Source organism: Trichoderma gamsii (assembly GCF_001481775.2).
Source record: "Trichoderma gamsii strain T6085 chromosome Unknown Scaffold_15.2, whole genome shotgun sequence".
Lineage (NCBI taxonomy): Eukaryota > Fungi > Ascomycota > Sordariomycetes > Hypocreales > Hypocreaceae > Trichoderma > Trichoderma gamsii.
Window position 1 is genome coordinate 140,038 of NW_020171352.1, and position 18,443 is coordinate 158,480.

The 18,443-nt window shown below is 50.4% G+C and overlaps 9 protein-coding genes across 9 annotated transcripts; 6 read left to right on the forward strand and 3 right to left on the reverse strand.

The window, feature by feature from the left end:
• Window positions 1–1,534: 1,534 nt before the first annotated feature.
• Window positions 1,535–3,198, forward strand: TGAM01_v204954 (succinyl-CoA ligase (GDP-forming) subunit beta, mitochondrial; the record flags this gene model as incomplete). Its single annotated transcript, XM_024549545.1, has 4 exons — window positions 1,535–1,588; window positions 1,668–1,796; window positions 1,846–3,037; window positions 3,155–3,198. 4 exons carry the CDS (start codon window positions 1,535–1,537, stop codon window positions 3,196–3,198), a joined length of 1,419 nt encoding a protein of 472 aa, XP_024405677.1.
• Window positions 3,199–5,012: 1,814 nt separating this feature from the next.
• On the forward strand, window positions 5,013–5,228 carry TGAM01_v204955 (hypothetical protein; the record flags this gene model as incomplete). Its single annotated transcript, XM_018803592.1, has 1 exon — window positions 5,013–5,228. The coding sequence occupies one exon, from the start codon at window positions 5,013–5,015 to the stop codon at window positions 5,226–5,228; it is 216 nt and encodes a 71-aa protein (XP_018663289.1).
• Window positions 5,229–5,934: 706 nt separating this feature from the next.
• TGAM01_v204956 (hypothetical protein) lies at window positions 5,935–7,071 on the forward strand (the record flags this gene model as incomplete). The annotated part of the gene is made up of 3 exons (XM_018803591.1): window positions 5,935–6,121; window positions 6,218–6,899; window positions 6,975–7,071. The coding sequence occupies 3 exons, from the start codon at window positions 5,935–5,937 to the stop codon at window positions 7,069–7,071; spliced, it is 966 nt and encodes a 321-aa protein (XP_018663288.1).
• Window positions 7,072–7,335: 264 nt separating this feature from the next.
• TGAM01_v204957 (charged multivesicular body protein 6) lies at window positions 7,336–8,079 on the reverse strand (the record flags this gene model as incomplete). The annotated part of the gene is made up of 3 exons (XM_024549546.1): window positions 7,336–7,545; window positions 7,609–7,984; window positions 8,042–8,079. The coding sequence occupies 3 exons, from the start codon at window positions 8,077–8,079 to the stop codon at window positions 7,336–7,338; spliced, it is 624 nt and encodes a 207-aa protein (XP_024405678.1).
• A 575-nt stretch (window positions 8,080–8,654) lies between these two features.
• On the forward strand, window positions 8,655–10,940 carry TGAM01_v204958 (hypothetical protein; the record flags this gene model as incomplete). Its single annotated transcript, XM_018803589.1, has 1 exon — window positions 8,655–10,940. One exon carries the CDS (start codon window positions 8,655–8,657, stop codon window positions 10,938–10,940), a length of 2,286 nt encoding a protein of 761 aa, XP_018663286.1.
• Window positions 10,941–11,513: 573 nt separating this feature from the next.
• Window positions 11,514–12,285, reverse strand: TGAM01_v204959 (cytochrome c; the record flags this gene model as incomplete). The annotated part of the gene is made up of 3 exons (XM_018803588.1): window positions 11,514–11,538; window positions 11,593–11,878; window positions 12,276–12,285. The coding sequence occupies 3 exons, from the start codon at window positions 12,283–12,285 to the stop codon at window positions 11,514–11,516; spliced, it is 321 nt and encodes a 106-aa protein (XP_018663285.1).
• Window positions 12,286–13,035: 750 nt separating this feature from the next.
• On the forward strand, window positions 13,036–13,823 carry TGAM01_v204960 (hypothetical protein; the record flags this gene model as incomplete). The annotated part of the gene is made up of 2 exons (XM_018803587.1): window positions 13,036–13,365; window positions 13,431–13,823. 2 exons carry the CDS (start codon window positions 13,036–13,038, stop codon window positions 13,821–13,823), a joined length of 723 nt encoding a protein of 240 aa, XP_018663284.1.
• A 221-nt stretch (window positions 13,824–14,044) lies between these two features.
• Window positions 14,045–15,236, reverse strand: TGAM01_v204961 (hypothetical protein; the record flags this gene model as incomplete). The annotated part of the gene is made up of 2 exons (XM_018803586.1): window positions 14,045–14,671; window positions 14,757–15,236. 2 exons carry the CDS (start codon window positions 15,234–15,236, stop codon window positions 14,045–14,047), a joined length of 1,107 nt encoding a protein of 368 aa, XP_018663283.1.
• A 2,067-nt stretch (window positions 15,237–17,303) lies between these two features.
• On the forward strand, window positions 17,304–18,276 carry TGAM01_v204962 (hypothetical protein; the record flags this gene model as incomplete). The annotated part of the gene is made up of 2 exons (XM_018803585.1): window positions 17,304–18,047; window positions 18,124–18,276. The coding sequence occupies 2 exons, from the start codon at window positions 17,304–17,306 to the stop codon at window positions 18,274–18,276; spliced, it is 897 nt and encodes a 298-aa protein (XP_018663282.1).
• Between the last annotated feature and the right edge of the window lie 167 nt (window positions 18,277–18,443).

Genomic DNA, 18,443 nt, shown 5'->3' on the forward strand with positions numbered 1-18,443 from the left:
CCGTAAAGACTAGAAAGAAGCTAACTATTAAGCTTCTTATTGGAGAGAATACGAAGTGCCGTCCAAACTCAAGGGTCAAGGTTCCAGACAGGGGGTAAAACAGGTGCCTAACACATTAACACAGACATGGAGCAAACTCAATAGCACAGAATCCTACGGCTTCTTGCTGCGCAAAGGAGCAGCTGAAGGGCCTCGGCTACTGATTGTGACAAACAGAGTCGGGCATGCCGTAATTCAATTGCCCACTCGAGCAAGACACTTGAGCTACATGCCGATAACTGCATGTAAACACATGTACGTATTATTCTAGAGCCTTACCACTAATTGCCCGTACGGGTTGAACGACGTGGGATACCTGAGCCAGCATCTACAGAAACTATAGCGGGATCATCGTGTGTCTAGTCGGTGTATCTAAAGAAAACGAAAACAGATGTAGGGAGAATCCTTCGGCAATTTAGTAGAAGAGCATATACGGTCAACCATGATTTGGATAAAGGCGACGACTGCAAGCTATGAGCATTGGCCAGATGAGTTGGCAAAGGGGCGGATCGGCGGTTGGCTCTTCAGCTTCAGCAATTGCGGCTAGCACATGGAGTTTGAGGCTCGACTGCGAATGGCTGATATACGGGCAATCAGGCAAGGGATGCTACCGTAGCGGGGCTGCGTTGGTGATGGTGCATGGATAGATGTGCGGTTTTAGATATTTTAGGTGGTTTTAACATGCGGTGTCAGCATGAGGCATCTGATGAGATGATCAAGATCTGTCGGGTCGGATACCGCCCTTGCATAAGCTTATTTGCGGTGCAGGTGCCTTGGACTCTAATACATGTACACAGGATGCAAGGCAACAAAACCGCCGCAACAGAGGCGAAAAGGAAGCATTATTCTTGACTTTTTCATTTCTTCACAGCAGACAAATCACCTCTATCCTCCCGATGCTGAGTGAAGTACGGATAATACCTATTTGGTAATGACACATGGCTGTGTAGGAAACGCCCGGGCCAAGCTAGACTTCCGAGTTCTGGCTATTCTTTCAGCGACTACTACAACTAGATAGTCTTGTTCAAGCATACAGCAACTTTAACGAGAGAGCTGCTGGTAAATATAGCGTTTTGCGTCGATATCTGAGTACAATGAGCAAAGACATCCCCATCAACTGGCTTGTTCGACTTCAACACACAACTTGCATGCGAATCATTTCCAATGCAACATTGTCCAGGTTAGCAGCAGACAGCTGTATCCAGGAATCCAGGAACCCGGCACTTGACAGCTCGACAGGGCTCTTCGGCACGCCGCTTCGCCGGCCTAACAATGTTCCGCTCCACCAGTCGGCGAAACTCGGGTACCCCCGTCGCCTGCCAGCTTAGGCCGAGCCAGCCAGGAATCGGTTTCCGCATTGAGAGCTGTGCGTCTTGAGCATCAAACCGCCCGAAAAAAACCTCCAAACAACGTCTCGTCGAGTCGATCCCGACGAGCTTCGCCCTCTTTTCCTTCCCTCGCATCTCTCTCCGCTCAATCCTCCCTTTCCATCAACATGTTCAGCATTGGCCGCAGTCGCGCGGCGGCGTCGGCCCTCAGCGCCGCAAAGGTACGGAAACGTCGCAAAAGCTGCTCCCCATTTTTTCAACCCCTCGATTATATGCGAAAAATACAATACAACGTCACAGGAATCTAACCCGAGCTCACGCTTCTTTCTGCAGCTGCACGTCACCCCCTCCGTTAGACTGCCTGGCGTCGCCCAGCAGCGAAGAGCTCTCAGCATCCACGAGTACCTGTCCGCCGACCTGCTGAGAAAGGTAATAACCTCACCCTGTTCACATGCCTGATGGCATCTTTCCCGCGCAGCATCCGGCTGACACGGCTTTCCGATTTCTTTCGCAACAACAGTATGGCGTTGGTGTTCCCAAGGGCTCCGTTGCCAAGACCGCCGCAGAGGCCAAGGCTGTGGCCAAGGACATTGGCACTGGCGATCTCGTCATCAAGGCCCAGGTCCTTGCTGGTGGACGAGGCAAGGGAACCTTTGACAACGGCCTCAAGGGCGGTGTCCGCGTCATCTACTCTCCCCACGAGGCCGAGATGTTTGCTCAGCAGATGATTGGCCACAAGCTCATCACCAAGCAGACCGGCGCCGAGGGCCGTCTGTGCAATGCAGTCTACATTTGCGAGCGCAAGTTTGCTCGTCGCGAGTTCTATCTGGCTATCCTGATGGACCGAGCCTCCCAGACCCCCGTCATCGTCTCCTCCTCCCAGGGAGGTGTCGATATTGAGACTGTTGCCAAGGAGCAGCCCGATGCCATCACTACGACCTACATCGACATCAAGACGGGCGTTACCGACGAGATTGCCCGCGGCATCGCCACCGGCCTGGGCTTCAGCGAGCAGTGCATTGAGGACGCCAAGGACACCATCCAGAAGCTCTACACCATCTTCCTCGAGAAGGATGCTACCCAGATCGAGATCAACCCCCTGTCCGAGACCTCAGACCACCAGGTCCTCTGCATGGATGCCAAGTTTGGCTTCGATGACAACGCCGAGTACCGCCAGAAGGAGATTTTCGAGTGGCGCGACACCACCCAGGAGGACCCCGATGAGGTCCGTGCTGCTCAGTCCAACCTCAACTTCATCAAGCTGGATGGTGACATCGGCTGCCTGGTCAACGGTGCCGGTCTGGCCATGGCCACCATGGACATTATCAAGCTGAACGGCGGCCAGCCCGCCAACTTCCTCGACGTCGGTGGTGGTGCCACCCCCGCCGCCATCAAGGAGGCCTTTGAGCTCATCACCAGCGACTCCAAGGTCACCGCCGTCTTTGTCAACATCTTTGGCGGTATTGTCCGCTGCGACGCCATCGCCAACGGTCTCATCAAGACTGTTGAGACCCTTAACCTGAAGATTCCCATCATTGCCCGTCTTCAGGGCACCAACGTCGAGCTTGCCCATCAGATCATCAACGAGTCTGGTCTGAAGATTTTCTCTATTGATGACCTGCAGAGCGCCGCCGAGAAGGCTGTGCAGCTGTCCAAGGTTGTCAAGTTGGGTAAGTTTACGGCCCAATACTATGACGAAGCTTGAAACGAAAAACAAAACAAAGGAAAAAAAAAAAATAGCTTCGAAGAAAGAGAATCACCTGCTGACGGATATAATTGATTTTTAGCTCGCGATATTGATGTTGGTGTTGAGTTCACCCTGGGCATCTAGACGGTAACAGAGTCGTAAGACTGGAGGCATGGAATCCTTGTAATGTCTGTTTTTGAAGGAGGGGGCGATGAAAGTAAATTAGCCAATGGGCAAGGGGGGACTTGGGAATGATGCGGCGGTCAAGGCATTTTGTTGCTTTTTCAATAGCATATGTCGACGTATTGTACGCTGTAGATAAGTAAAAAGAAGGAAAAAGAAACCCTTCTAATTCTGCCAAGCGGGAACCAAGCTGGAGCCAAGGGGGCAGTTGAACTCAGAATCCGATGATCGATCGTGATTGTTGGGGAGTTTGTTCGTAAGCTTCCAGTCGATGAGACGAGGGTGATCTGACTTCATTAGAGCGGAGCTTTCGTATCTTGTGTCAAGTCCACGCTATGCTGTACAGTAGGGAGAAAGAAACGCCGTGTCAGCAATCAGTGGAGTTTCACGAAGATAGCAAGTTTGAGATTAGGTCTTTGCAAGGACTGTAGAATCATTTGGCAGGCATCCATCGATTATATGTGCCCATATCTACGGAGAATAACGGAGAGCGCACAGCACAGATGGCTCCAAGAATAGTAAAATCGGGTGATTGTGGAATGACTCTCAAAAGGAGAGCGCGTTTTTCATGATGCGCGGTCAACAGTCTGGGATGATGGAGTCCAGAATGACACAGTTAGTCTTGGAGATATTACGGCGTGGATCGCGATTTTGATTGAGCCCGGCGTTCGGAAGTCGTTCGGTTATTACTTTTGGCGCTGGTTCGGATGAATGGCAGTGCCTGCAGGGGGGGGTGTGGCCAGTGCCGAGATTTTGGGGAGAGAGGGTTGCCTATTGCGTGCATCAAAGAAGAACGGAGAAGCCGCTATTGTTTTCTGTTTCTTTCTTGTTCCATGTGACGCTGTTAATTAAGTAATTAATCAACATTCTGTACTGATTTGGAATGACGAAAGGGGGCTATTATGGAATCTTGGAACTTCGGACGAGAGCAACTGCACAATGACTTCAGAGCAACTTCGATAGCCGGTTAGCAAAGTTCGTTAGTCACTAAAGACTTAGTCACCAGCGCTTAGTCACGCGGCGCCACAGCAGGGCCAGATTGGGCAGCATTGACCCGTTTTGGCATTGGCCCTCTTCAGCCCTAGCTGCCGCAGTGGATTCGGACGAGTTCGGAGGATCCCTTGTAACTTTGTAAGGCTTCAGTGATGGAAGTACATACAGCTCTAACTATCTGTACTGGCTGTTTCTTGCTATTTCTTGTCGATTTTGGTTACAATTCTGGGTTCCATTGTTAATTCTGCACTGTACCTCCTGTGACGAACGGCGTGGTGCTAAAGCCCAAGCTAATCCCGAGAATCACTGGTCTCGCAATGGCGAAATACCGACGCAGCGCCGAGAGACTCAGATCTGGGCGGCCACTCGTTGGGTTGTCAGTGAGCTGCAGCAGGGGGGGTGTGCGTGAGGCGTGTGTGCTGGCCCTGTCGGCAGAGTTCGGGTATTGCGAAGCGTGTAAGAAGAAGCGAAAAGAGTTTTTTTTTTTTGATAGTTTCTAATCTATAATTATGCCATATGACTCTTCAGGGTCCAGGATATATAACTCTTGTCCATCTCCCCAGTTTCTTGTGGGTTTTCACTTTTGAACTCATCGACAAGAACCCACTGGCAAACAAACAAGCTTTCCTCTTAAGCATCAAACACTGTTGACTCTCATTCTCATACACTTCAAACGAAGAAGCAACAAACACAACTAAGAGGTTTACTCAACGAACCTCAAAAACTCTCACTCAACTATCACTCAACTACTCGACTTCTTTAAACCACAACCAACAATCATCATGCCTTCTCAAGGTCAAAGCTGGTGGGCTCGCCACTGCACTCCTCGCCCTCCCATCAACCCCGTCGTCGTCTGCACCTGCCACTACTGCTACAACAAGCCCGCCGAAGAGCTCGACTATCCCAAATCGTCCAATAGCTCTGCCACCGCCACGCCTGCCCAGTCTCGACCAGTCAGCCCCCGGGCCTCGACTTCGTCTGTCTACGGCAAGCAGTAAACACACACAAGACTGTTTTTCGAACACCCGATAGATCTGGATTTCGTCTACATGGATCATAGAAGATACACCTGAAAAGCATTTTGTTTTTTCCATCATTCAGCCAGCGAATGCAAAACACCAGCACACAGACACACACACACACACAAAGAAAAAAAAACACGGCACTTCTTGCCGATCAATCGGGGTCGGCGCCCGGCCCCACTTTGGGTGCGCCAGGCCCGGGCAAAAAAGCTGCAAAATCACACGCCACACAAACCAAAAATTTAGGGGACGACGTTTTTTTGGATGGAAGGGACAGGGACAAAAGTAATTAATGGGCAGTGCACGGATAATATTGGATGCGATTTGGTTAGCGATGGAATTTTGGAATACCCCCTTTGTTGAGAAATTAATAGCATCTCCTATAAATACATCTTTTTTATACAATACCTTTTTAACATTTTTTTTGTTCGCATTGTGTTAGTCTATGGTCCATGTCTTATGCAAGGTCGCATTCTGTCTTCGGCGTATCCGCATCGCACAGCGCCTGGATGTGACTTACACTGAAGTCATGCAGAAGCACGTTGACGTCACGCATAGCGCAGATGCATCTCATTTCCAATCTGCATTTACCGAAATAACAGCTCGCATTATGCGTAGAAACAAAATGATTCGTTGCTTTTGCATTTCGTAGTATTCACAATTCAATACTCATCGTGTTATTATGCCGCCATCTATTGACAGCGCTATCCTCACTGCACTGAACCTGGACAAAAACCACACCACCATATCCTCCGCCGGCGGATCAGGCTTCGCATCCACCTTTAAACTCTCAACCACAAAAGATGGCCAGCCCTTTGATTACTTTGTCAAGACGAGTTCTGGCGAAGGAGCTAGAATAATGTTTGAAGGTAACAAAGTCACTTTTTATCTTTTAGTCCCATTTCTCACTCCCTCTTTAAATCTGCAGCTCCATAGGGCTAACACACGCCATCTCTCACTTACAGGCGAACATGCCTCCCTCAACGCCATCCACAACGCCGTCCCCGACTTCTGCCCCAAGTCATACTGCCATGGCCCCATGCAGCAATCCAGCAAGTACTTCCTCGCCACCGATTTCCTCCAGCTAGGCTACTCCGACTCTCAGGGCTCCGGCGTCTCCTTCGCAGCAAAGCTGGCTAAGCTCCATACAACACCCGCGCCCATCCCAGCGGGCTTTGACACTCCCATGTTTGGCTTCCCCGTCCCGACATGCTGCGGCGATACAGAGCAGGACAACTCCTGGAAGTCATCCTGGGCAGACTTTTATGCCGAGAACAGACTGCGCTGCATCATGAAGAAGATTGTAAAAAACCATGGGCCGGATGGCGAGGCAGCCAACATGGTGGAAAAGGTTGCTAATAAGGTCGTTCCTCGACTGGTTGGAGATGACCGGATGAGCATCATGCCAGTGGTAATACACGGTGATCTCTGGAGTGGAAACCATTCAGCAGGTCAGATTGCCGGAAAGGGTGGCCGCGAAGAGGTTGTCTTTGATCCTTCTTGTGTCTATGGACACTCAGAGTACGAGCTCGGCATCATGAACATGTTTGGAGGCTTTGGCAGTTCTTTTTGGAGAGAGTACGAGAAATTGGTTCCAAAAGCAGAGCCGGTAGAGGAGTGGGATGATCGGATTTCGCTCTACGAACTGTAAGTGTTTCCGGAGGCAGCTTTTCATAACACAGGAAAAGGTGGAAAGGTAAGAATGCTAAAGACGTCTTGCAGATACCATCATTTAAACCACTATGCGATTTTCGGGTCTGGATACCGTGGAGGGGCCATGTCGATCATGAAGAAGCTCATATCCAAATACGATAGCTAAAGGTATAAAAGGTATTCAGACTCCGGTAAGAGACCCATCATATATAATAGAGAAAAATAACAGATAAAGCAAAGAGTATATGTACCAGCGTGTACAAAGAGAAGAAAGGAAAATAAGAAAGACAAGAAACATCAAAACGCCTTCCCCGTGCTCGCTATGGTGTCATTGTTGCCATCTATCATCAAGTATATAACCACACCCAAATTGTCTAAATAATCACCATGCTCCAATACTAGACATAGCAAAATCTCATCTCGTATCAAATCAAGACGCCAACATCGCCTGTCTCTCCGGTCTGCTCTCTTGCGCCTGCTCGTGCGCTGTCGGCCTCTCCGAAACAGGAAGCTGTGCATTCGGGACTGTAGGAAGTTTCTGGTTGACGCCAGAAATCTCCGCTTCTAGCGCGGCGAGCTCGTCTTCGACTTCTTCTTCGTCTTGCGCCGTGATACGAGTGCCGAGCATTTCGCTAATTTCCTGTAAACGCAAAGTCAGCATGAAGAAGAATGAGGCACCCAAAAATCGGAAATTGAAAAATACATTTTGATACGCAATCGCCTCCGCATTCTCCTCCATCAACTTCTCCACGTGCTCAATACCTCCCATCTCCGCGTGGATCTCCGAAAGCACCTTTGTGCCCTGCTGCAGACCAAATATCACATCTTTTTGAATCTGCGCAAATTCCACGCTGGCCGTCAGCTTCTCCAGCTGCTCCAGCTGCGCATCCGTCTTGGACAGCAGCGACTCTTGGTACTTCTTCCGCCGCAGCGCAAGCAGTGCGCGCTTTTTGTCGCCCTTTGCGAGCAGCTGCTTGGCAATTTCGGTCTCCTTGTTCGTCAGGACGGTGATGCGACGCTGGTACTGATGTAGCCGGTCGCGCTGGATCTTCATGTCCAGGATCGCCCTGGGAGGTTCTCTGAGTTAGCGTGCGAGGTCGGCAAATGGCGGGCGCGTGATGGAGGGTTTCGTTTACTTGTCCTGCTCGGTAATCTTGCTCTGTTTGCCGCCCATTGTGAAGCGATTTCTATGCTACGAACTCGGCCGTGCGCTTCTTTGTTGATCGACCGTGAGTCCGCAGACTGAGAGTGGACTAATAGTAGTAGTAGAAAAGCAACCAGGAACGAAGTCGGCGGATGACGAGGGTCCTTGTCGTCATTGTCTCGCTCGCTGTATCATGTGGCGCCGAAAGCTTTATCGATAGACAGGGGTTATGACAGGGAATCTCACTAAGCCTGATGTTTGCACAGGCTCTGATCCGAATTGAGTAAGCCGTGATGAGTGACAAGAAAGACAAACGATGTATTCTTTTGCGATGGGAATAGCTATTTTGCTCGTTAAACTTTATATTCTTTCACTTTTAATTCTACTCTTTTGCTTCACCAGTTCTAATTTCAAATGTATCTGATATTGTTCAACCGTGCTATAATTAAAGTATTTGACGTGTATCCAAACCGATTAGCTCTGGTACTAAATCTCCATAGCTGCGTGTGCTAAATTTACGGCGCAGTTTTTATTTTTTTTGCGCCGACAAACGATCGACACCAATTCTCATCATCAGAAAGGCGACAACGCCGCCAGCAGGCAACATGGCACCCAATTTCAAGTCTCGGCTGAACCTTCGCCAAGGTCTCGACCGAGATGTATATCAGATCATCAAGAAGATGGAAGACAACAATGACGGCAAGCCGTTCAAGAGCGTCAGCGCCGCATACGATGCCATCAAAAAATCCAACTCCAGCCTTAGCAGACAGAAGAAACGCCCGCTCGAAGACTCGATAGACCGAGTCTTGCAATTCCGTAAAGAGGAGTTGGACGATTCAGAGGATTCGGAAGCCGTCATTGAGGAAATGGAGTCGAAGAAAGTAGACGACGATCGGTTTTTGCTAAACCGCCAATTGACAAAGCACTGGCATGTCGACTCTGCGCCCCAAGCCACCAATGAGCAGCCTGCGGCCAAGAAACGACGGGTCCAGATCGACGGCGAAGACAAGGACGGCGCAACAAGCGGTGTTGATACTGCTACCGAGGCAGTAATCAATGGCGATGCAGTAAAGGATACAGCGAAGGCTGAAAGACAAGAGAAAGCAATACAAAAGAAGTCGCCCAAGTCTACCCGCTTCAAGGTCGAGCAATTGGAAGAGCCACTACCGCTGGGAGGTGTTGGCGAAATGCACCGCCATTTGCTTCGCCAAACAAGATACTTGCTCAAGTGCCCAGAGCTCTACGAAGGAAATGGTTGGAGAAGAGTGCCCGGAATGCTCCTGTTTGGGCCTCCAGGGACGGGCAAGCGGTCACTTATCCGTACAGTCGCGGCGAACCTCGACGTACCGATAATCACATTAAACGGCTGTCTCGAGGATCCGGAGCGCGTGGAGAAGAGCTTGACCGAGGCCTTTGATACAGCCATTGGCCTGGCGCCCAGCATCGTCTTAATAGAGGACCTAGATTGGCACATCCCGAAGCCGGGAGGCACCAACCACAACGAGCATGGCAGAAAGGTGCTCAACCAAATCACGCGACAGATGCAAAGAGTTCAACAAGAACAAGCTAATGTTCTTGCCATGGCAACAACATCAAGGTTAACCGACGTCGACCCCGTTGCGCTCGAAGCCGGCCTATTCGAAAGATCAATCCAGATGAGAGTGCCGGATCAGGATGCTCGGCATGACATTCTCAGAGTGGTAACGCGAGACAAGCAACTATCTGATAGCCTGGATCTTGCAGAAGTAGCAAAGATGACACACGGCTTCGTTGGCGCAGACATGGTCATTATCACAACCTTGGCAGAGCAGGCAGCTCAGGAGCGAATCTTCAACACAGAGGACCCAGAGGGACGACAGCTAGAGCTCCTTACCCGACCTCCCCGCAGAGACGACATGGATATATCAGACGACATGGATATATCAGACACCATCTCATTAGATCTGAGACAGCCAGCATTTACAACACTACCTATAGAGCCTTTGACGCTCGCCGACTTCCGGCTTGCCATCAAGGGCTTCACGCCTTCTCTCCGAAGAGAAGGCTTCACCGTGATCCCCAGCGTCACCTGGGACCAAGTCGGCGCCCTGGAAAACGTCCGCGAGCAGCTACACATGTCCATCATTGGCCCCATCAAGAACCCAGAGCTCTACCAGGAATTCGGTCTCAGGCGTCCTGCTGGCGCACTCCTCTGGGGCCCCCCCGGATGTGGTAAAACGCTCGTTGCGCAGGCCGTCGCCAACGAGGCACAGGCCTCCTTCATCCTCATCAACGGACCCGAACTGCTGAACAAATACGTCGGCGAGTCCGAGCGGGCCGTGCGAGAGCTCTTCCAGCGCGCTCGCTCCTCAACGCCCTGCATCCTCTTCTTTGACGAAATCGACTCCCTCGTGCCCCGTCGAGACAACGCCTCCACCGACGCTGGCGTCCGCGTCGTCAACGCTCTGCTCACAGAGCTCGACGGCGCCCAAGATCGCTCAGGGATCTACGTCATGGGCACGACCAACAGGCCCGACATGATCGACGCCGCAATGCTCCGACCGGGCCGCCTCAGCGTGCGCCTCTTTGTCGATCTCCCTACCCCTGACGAGCGCGCAGACATCCTCCGCGCAATCTACAAGACCGCCCACACCAACGCCAGCGAGGCCGAGTTGGCCAGGCTCGCCGCCGTAGCTCTGGATCCGCGCTGTAAGGACTTTAGCGGCGCTGATCTCGGCGGGCTGCACATCAAGGCGGCGGAGTGTGCGCTGAGGAAATTCATGCTGGGCAAGAAGACGGCGCGGGAGATTGACGAGGAGGACTGGGAATATGCGCTGGAGAATACGCGGTGCAGCGTGCTGAACCCGGACTCGTATAGGAAGCTGGATAGGAAGCTTGGAAAGGGGGAGTAGTAGAAACAAAGCTGAAAGCTGCCAAGTCGACAGCCTGGGAAAAAAGGAGTTTTGGATTTACAGCATGTAGATAATACCAAGCGCACGCACATAGACATGGTACAGGTTTGCGTAGAGGATACTACGTACAGCATCTCGTCTTCAATTTTCCTATTTGGTCCTGTCTTCCTTTTGGGGTAGTAGTACCCAGCTCTTTCTCCTGCGTGCATCATTCGATCGAATGCAATACTACCTTGGCCGCATGACGACCCAGGGATTTTCACTCAATGTGACGTTCGGCAAACCGCTACGCGGGATGATTACCGCCAATGCCGAGTGCCGTCGGGCGGCCTGTATCAAAAACTTGTTGCCCAAAACACCCCACCACTCGCACATTTGCTTGAAATTCAAAACGTCTCGTGAGAAAGATGGCTTATAGTGTCTGGGTCGCCTAGAAAAGCGGAGTTGGATATTATTTATACAAGCACAGTGATGATGCTTCGACTATTCTAATGTGTCTATAGTACAATCGCCGCACCCCGTCTATTGATATCTCTGTCATTACAATACTGTTTTTTTTTTGTCATTCATCGCTTAAGCGGTAGCCTCCTTGAGGTAGCTGCGCAAGTCGTTAGCATTTCGATTTTTCAATAAACAGTAAATGTCAACTTACGCGTTGAGGTCATGGCGATCCTTCTCCTTCTTGAGGCCACCAAAGGCCATCTTGGTGCCGGGGATGTACTTCTTAGGGTTCTCGATGTAGTCGAACAGGGTCTTGTCGTCCCAAGTAACGCCCTTGTTCTTGTTGGCATCGGTGAAGTTGTAGCCGGCGGTGGTACCAGACTTGCGGCCGAAGAGGCCGTGCAGGTTGGGGCCGATCTTGTGGCCGCCGTCCTTCTCGACGGTGTGGCACTGAGCACAACGGGTCTTGAAGAGGTTGGCACCCTTCTTAGCGTCACCTGGAGAGAGTCGATTTAGTACGGGGTGATTTCCTGTAGTGGAGAGATCCTGTGTTGGAGAGACAGCGAGGAAGTAGAGCGATTTCTATTCAGCGGTATGGCGCACAATCGACGGTCAAAGAGTGAGGCATATTTGGACTTGAGTGAAGCATCGTAGTGGCGGTCATCACCATCCGCAGGTGGCAAGTGAAAATGACGCACTGCATTTAGCAGCGTTTCTGCTCGACACAACACCCCGGATTACAACAAAAGAATTCTTCTGAGCGTTCTCATGCTTCCACAAGTCCAAAACACCAATCGTCTCAGTCGTCGACTATCGTGGCCCGGCTCAATGGCTTCTCGCCTTCTTCCTCGGACAGGTCTCGGCAAACCGGATTGAGAGTGCGCGGCAACTTACCACCAGCCATTTTGAAGTATGGGTATGTGAAAAGACAAAGGAGTCGTTTAGAAATAAATATGAACAGAGATAATCCAAAGAAGAACCGAAGCCTACTTTGGAAACAAAATTTTGCGAGTTGAAGGAAAAGGAGAAGTGTATGAGAAAGAAAGAAAAGAAGAAGAGCCAAGAATTTCAAGGAAAAAAAAAGTTTATGACACAATGCCCGGCTCACAGCAAAACGGCGGTGATCAGCCACAGATGTGGCGCGTGTCCGGCCAATCAGATGCCAGCAATTACATAGTCAGGCTCACTCATCGGGCGATTGTTCCCGGGTAAAGTCGGGCCACAGGGCGAGAGAATTTCAGGCGGCGCCACAGCTCCTGACTAGTAGGTGCGACTTCTTTTCTTTGTCTGCTCTCGCTGGTTTCCCGGCTCCACCGGATTTTCCTTCCATCCGCGTTTCTGGCCGGAGAAAAGTCGGCTGAAGCAGGCTTGCCTACTCTGCTCCGCTGCCCTCCACTTTCTTTTTTTTCTTCCTTTTCCTGAGGTGGGGTTCGCAAAGGTCTCCATTTTTTTGGCCTGACATCCCGCTATTTTTTTTTGGTGGGAACTTTGACGAGAAGCAGCTTCATAGCAGAGGCTGCCCGAGAAAAAAAAAAAGTGCCAACAGCTTTTGGCGGCTACTTTTGTTGTTGTTTATTTTCCTCTCTTAACCAGTTTTTTTGATCAAAGATATTTACTACAGCAGATCTTTCTTCTCATCTGCATCACCGCCGCAATGGTGACGAGAGCCGTCATCCCGCGCTTCCTGCTGCCGCTGCAGGGGCCGCTCTGGCGAGGCATCAGGATCCCCCTCTCGCAGAACGTCCACATCCGCTTCGTGTCGACCGACAAGCCCATCGTGCTGGAGAAGCCGGCCAAGTTCAACCCGCCCTCGCATGGGTCCCGGCTCAAGAGGAACTCGATGCCGAAGCACTATGGCCCGCCGCTGACCGAGGAGGAGGTTGCTGCCCAAAACAAGAAGAGTTATCCCGGGCTTATGGCGCCCCAGGGCTCGTGGACACACTGGTTCTGGCACAGCCGGCTGCTGCATACGTTTATCACAATGGTAGGGACTTTTATGCAAAGGATTTCACTCATGACTGAGTGCGTTGACTGACATGTTTCGCGTAGGGCGCGCTGCTGGCCATGGGCGTGTACACCTTCTTCATGAACTACGCCTACAACTCCCCCTTCAAGGATCTCGTGCCCCCAATCTCAGACCTGTGGCAACAGCCCACCTACTTCTTCTCCCAGTGGAAGAACGTCATCCTCATGCACGAAAAGGACAAGGCCCGCAAGGCTGCCGAGCACCGGAACCGCCACCTCGACGACGTTGCCAAGCGGAGGTACTTTATGAAGATGCACGGCATCGAGCCCATGGATCCCGTGGCCGTGGTTTTCGGCAAGAACGAGGAAAAGTCTGCGGAGGAACTCGAGGCTGCTGCCATGGGACGTGAACTGCCGCCAAAGCCCGAGACGGAAGCCCCAGCGGAGCAGAAGAAGAAGTGGCTGGGCTTTTTTTGATTGATCATCCATCAAGATCATTCTATTGTGCATTGACTGATTGGGTTGGAAAGCCAGATATATATGCTTGTCCTCCCCGTTGCTGTTGTAACTTTTAAGATTTTTTGTGCCCCATCACATTAGGCATTAGGTATTCTCTCTCACAATAGTGAGACCACAATATGATGTACCATTATATGAACAAATATCCCAACCCAAGCAACATCCGTAACATATTCGTTCTATGACAAGTCTACTCCTTCCAAACCGTCCAAAACTTCGTCTGCAACGCCTCCCTTTTCCAAGACTGCCTGAATGATGCTATCCAAGACGGCAAATCTGGTTCCGCCTAGCGGTGCCTTCCAAACACCCTCCTGGGGGAATTCTTCCACTCTCTGCTGCTGCTGCTTCTTTTGTGATGATGGATCAAATGTCCCGCTGGCCGCCAAATTGCCCGTACTAGGCACTCCAGGTGGTGTCAGCCTCGACGGAGGATCGACAGTCCGCATCGACACCAGCCTCAGCTCGCGCCCAGAGTCCACCTCCATGCTCTCATCTGCCTTTTGCGTCCGGACCTCGCACAGCGACACCGCCAGTGCAGAATCTGCAACGGCAAGCTCCTCCTTAGACGGGTCGAACAGGATGCTGTCTCCCACCGCAACAACCAGCAGCGTAATGGGCGGCCTTGAGCCCGCAGCTGCGCCTTGGCGGGGGTACAGGAACGGCGAGGCTTCCCAGTCGTCGTCGAACATGGGGTCTTCGTCGCCTTCTGACTTGAGGCGCGGTAGTCTTGTTGAGAGGAGGGCAAGATGTGTTGTGAGGGAAAGAAGGGGTAGGGGGTATGACAGCGGCGGTGATATTAGAATGATCTGCGAGCATGTTAGTAAAGACCTCTTTTTACCAAAACACGTGCTTTTTCTTCCAATGAAACACATTCAGGCTTCGCAAACTCACATCAAGATACAGCCTCCAGTGAAACCGTCTATTAATCCACAGCTTCTTCGCAAACTCCCCATCCGCAAGAAGCGCCTCCCTTAGCAGCTCCGCCAAAAACACCGTCCCGGCATCGTCGTCCCTCAATCCCGGAATCTCCACCGTCATCTCCAGCCACTCCCCCCTCGCCTGTCGCCTATCCTCCTCCGCATCGCCGCCTCCCGCGCCGCTCGCGCTCTTGACGTACTCCTGGTAGTGCTCTCCGCCCAGCAGATCGACCGTCTTCTCGATTTCGGCCTTTACGCCCACAATGGCTTCTGTGCCGTCGGCTAGGCAGACGCGCGCGCTGCCATTTGTGCCGGGCAGGATGCCCGTCTCGGCGGTCAGCGGGCGGAACTGCTTGGATGTTCTGCCGTCGGGACGGATGGGCGGGCTGAGGGAGAGGGAGGTGTGGAGGTAGGCGAGCTCGGCGGGGGACAGGAGGGTTTGCTGGTTGGCCATTGTTCACCGCGCTTCCATGGGGATGCTGAAATGAAAGTTGCGGTAGAGTAATAATTGTGGCCGTGGCGCGGAATCGTAAGGCTGGGTATCGAGGTCTTGGAAAAAGGTTTTTGGGACGAGAACAAAAAAGTTGGAGCGGGTAGCTCACCTAGGTGAGCGATAAGATACGATATGATGCGGGGGTGGGTCCGCTTGTGAGACAGATGCCTTCAGCCTTGGCTCTACTCCTATCTCGATCTTATGTATCTACACTTGATCTAGTACTTTTTGATGTCATATCAGCATGTAAAATTTGATAGGGTTGTTTGTTGAATTAATTATAAATTGCCATCATCAACTGAAATCCGCACTTATAGACGAACCAACAGTTGGTTTACGCAGTTTATATGCGTACTACATGTAGGTACCTATTATAAACCAAGTTTCTAAGCGGCGAATCTGGACTATCATTGCTAGCCGCGAAGAAGCAATGAATCCAACGGGCGCTGCAGGTTATTTACCAACAAAAACAGACAGCTGTGATTTGAGATGCAAAACCCATCTTCACTCTTGAAACACTATTCCAAAAGCCAGCTGTCAATCTGTCAAAGGTACATGTGACTCAGCTTCTACGTATATCACACTGTCCTCTCCGCAATGTTAAAATACCAGGTTATATTTTCTGTTTGTTCGCGTACATGCTATCTATGCACGTCAATCTTAGCATCATATATTACAAAGCCATAGTGGCTTGACTTATCCAATGACCTGTCTCCGTCTCATTTTTAAATGAGCCGCAACTTCAGCCCTGCTCTCACCGTTATACTGCTAGTTCAAGATCAGTAATCCCTCAGCACAGACTTCAAGATCAGTAATCCATTATTGAAACGTAATTATTCATCTTGTGTGATAGCTGAAACAGCACAAAGTTCCTACGAGATTGCCTATTTTAAGTGAAAAAAGTACTCAGAATCTGCAAAGATTAATAATCAGCCTCTGCCCTTTTGTTAAACGAGATCCTGTTCCCGCAACGATCAGTTGCCGTCTATCTCTATCAAGTCAAAAACAGCTCCTCTTAGCTCAAGTCCCTACTGTATAATCACTATCCATGTTGAAGCCATATCTAGTGCTGAGCAGAATTTTGTTGCACTTTAATCGTTACCAGCCCGCTTAATTCTAGCTATGAGGTAGCAGTTAATGTGATACTATCACAGCATTGTAACCCCAGTTCGAAATTCCATAAGCAGATAAAGTTAGGACTCAAAGCCACTAGTCAAAATAGCTTTCGGAGGCTTTTCGAAAACTAACGCCGGTTGTGTTGACCGTGCATTATAAAGTTGCCGATGCTGTCCCACATGGGCTAGGGTTAACGAGTAATTACAAAGTAGGAAACCTCCTTGCAACTTGCTAAACTGAACGGAAAAGGTCCTGTATGTCCTCCTCCAGCGGTCATTGCGGTGTTTCTGGGAGAAATAGTCGGTATCACTTGCTTGCTAAATCCTCCGAAATACCGAAAGTGCTACTATTTATACATCTCCGCACTCATAAGTCGAGGCTATGACATTCTGAGACAGCTCGCCTATCGTATTCAGTTAGCCTGTTCAGATGATGCATTCTGGTTTGAAATCAGTAGATCACCCAACGCCGGAGTACTCACAGTCGGAACAGATTCTCAAGATACGCCGAGTAAATCAATATCTTTCAAGCAAGTCATGGCCACTAAGAGAGTATGAAGCCACGGCTTTTCCCTAGCAGCACATCTACTGCCCGTTAAATCCTCTATCGTAAACTAGCTATCCTTGAGAAACATGTATATCTTTCAGTCTTGAAATTGAAAACTGACTGAACTGTTACATCAAGCTACATTCCCTAACGTAATAGCCACATAACCTATCCCTGGTTTAGAGTCACTAGTGGACTTCCGCTGCTTTTCCTTATCCATTTCCGTAAATGCTTCAAGCAGTTCGTAAGTGTGCTAAGAGAATTATAAAAGCAATGCCTTTCCCCCAGAAACCCATCTAATACCTACCATATCATTCATCTAAACCAGCATTGTTTCATAACCGTCATCACCTTACATCCTACAAAATGACGACTCATCAAACTGCCAAAACAAGCTACGTCCCCTACCGCGATGGCAAAATAGCCTACCGCCGATTCGGAGCCCCCAGCGGCGTTCCATTACTCTTCTTCATCCATTTCCGCGGCACCATGGACAAGTGGGATCCTCTTCTCATAAACAACATCGCAGCATCCAGACCAGTCATCCTCGTCGACTACGTCGGAGTCGGACAAAGCACCGGCGTCGTCGCCAACAACTTCCGAGAATGGGCAGACGACATGCTCGAGTTCTTGTCTCTAATCGACGTCAAGGAGGTCGACATCTTGGGCTTCTCCCTCGGAGGCTTCGTGGCCGAGCTGGTGACGCTAAACGCCGACCCCAACAAGCTCAAGGTCCGAAAACTCATCCTCGTGGGAACTAGCGCGAGTGCTGGCTTAGGCATTGAGAAAACCCCAAACGACTATGTCCCTTATGCTGCCGCCGCAGATGCTGATCTGGCTTCCATGAAAGTGCTCTTCTTCCCGCAAAACCCCGTTGGTGACAAGGCGGCCGAGGAATGGTATGCTAGGATCCAAGAGCGAAACGAGTCCACGAGCGGAGAAGTTCCCAGCGAGTGGCTTTCTGAAGGGTACAAGGATGGCGGAGCAGGATTGAAAGCGCAGGTAGATGCCTTGGAGAAGTGGTCCAATCCGGAAACTAGCCGCGGTTTGGAGGGCTCTTACGATAGACTGGAGCAGATTGATATTCCTGTTTTGATTGCCAATGGCTCGGTGAGTGAACATGCTTCTAAAATTTAGCACATCTCTAAACATAAACTTAAGACAAGCACTAACAAATGACTTGTAGAACGACTTCATGATTCCGACTGTCAACTCGTTCAACATTCAGCAGAAGCTGCCTAATGCTACGCTACTCGTTTACCCAAACAGCGGCCATGCATCCCACTACCAGTATGCTGAAAAGTTTGCAAAGCAGGCTGTGCAGTTTCTTGAGGAATGAAATGGCTGCCAATTTGCGAGATGTGAGCCTTTGAGTTTAGTAGCTGTTTGACTGCAGTGTAGCTTGATAAACCAATACATGTAACCTGTTAACTACTAGTTGCGTTTCTCGATCATTTCTGATGTTGCTCAGCTCTGCCTGGTTTCTTTCCATACTAATTAAAAACT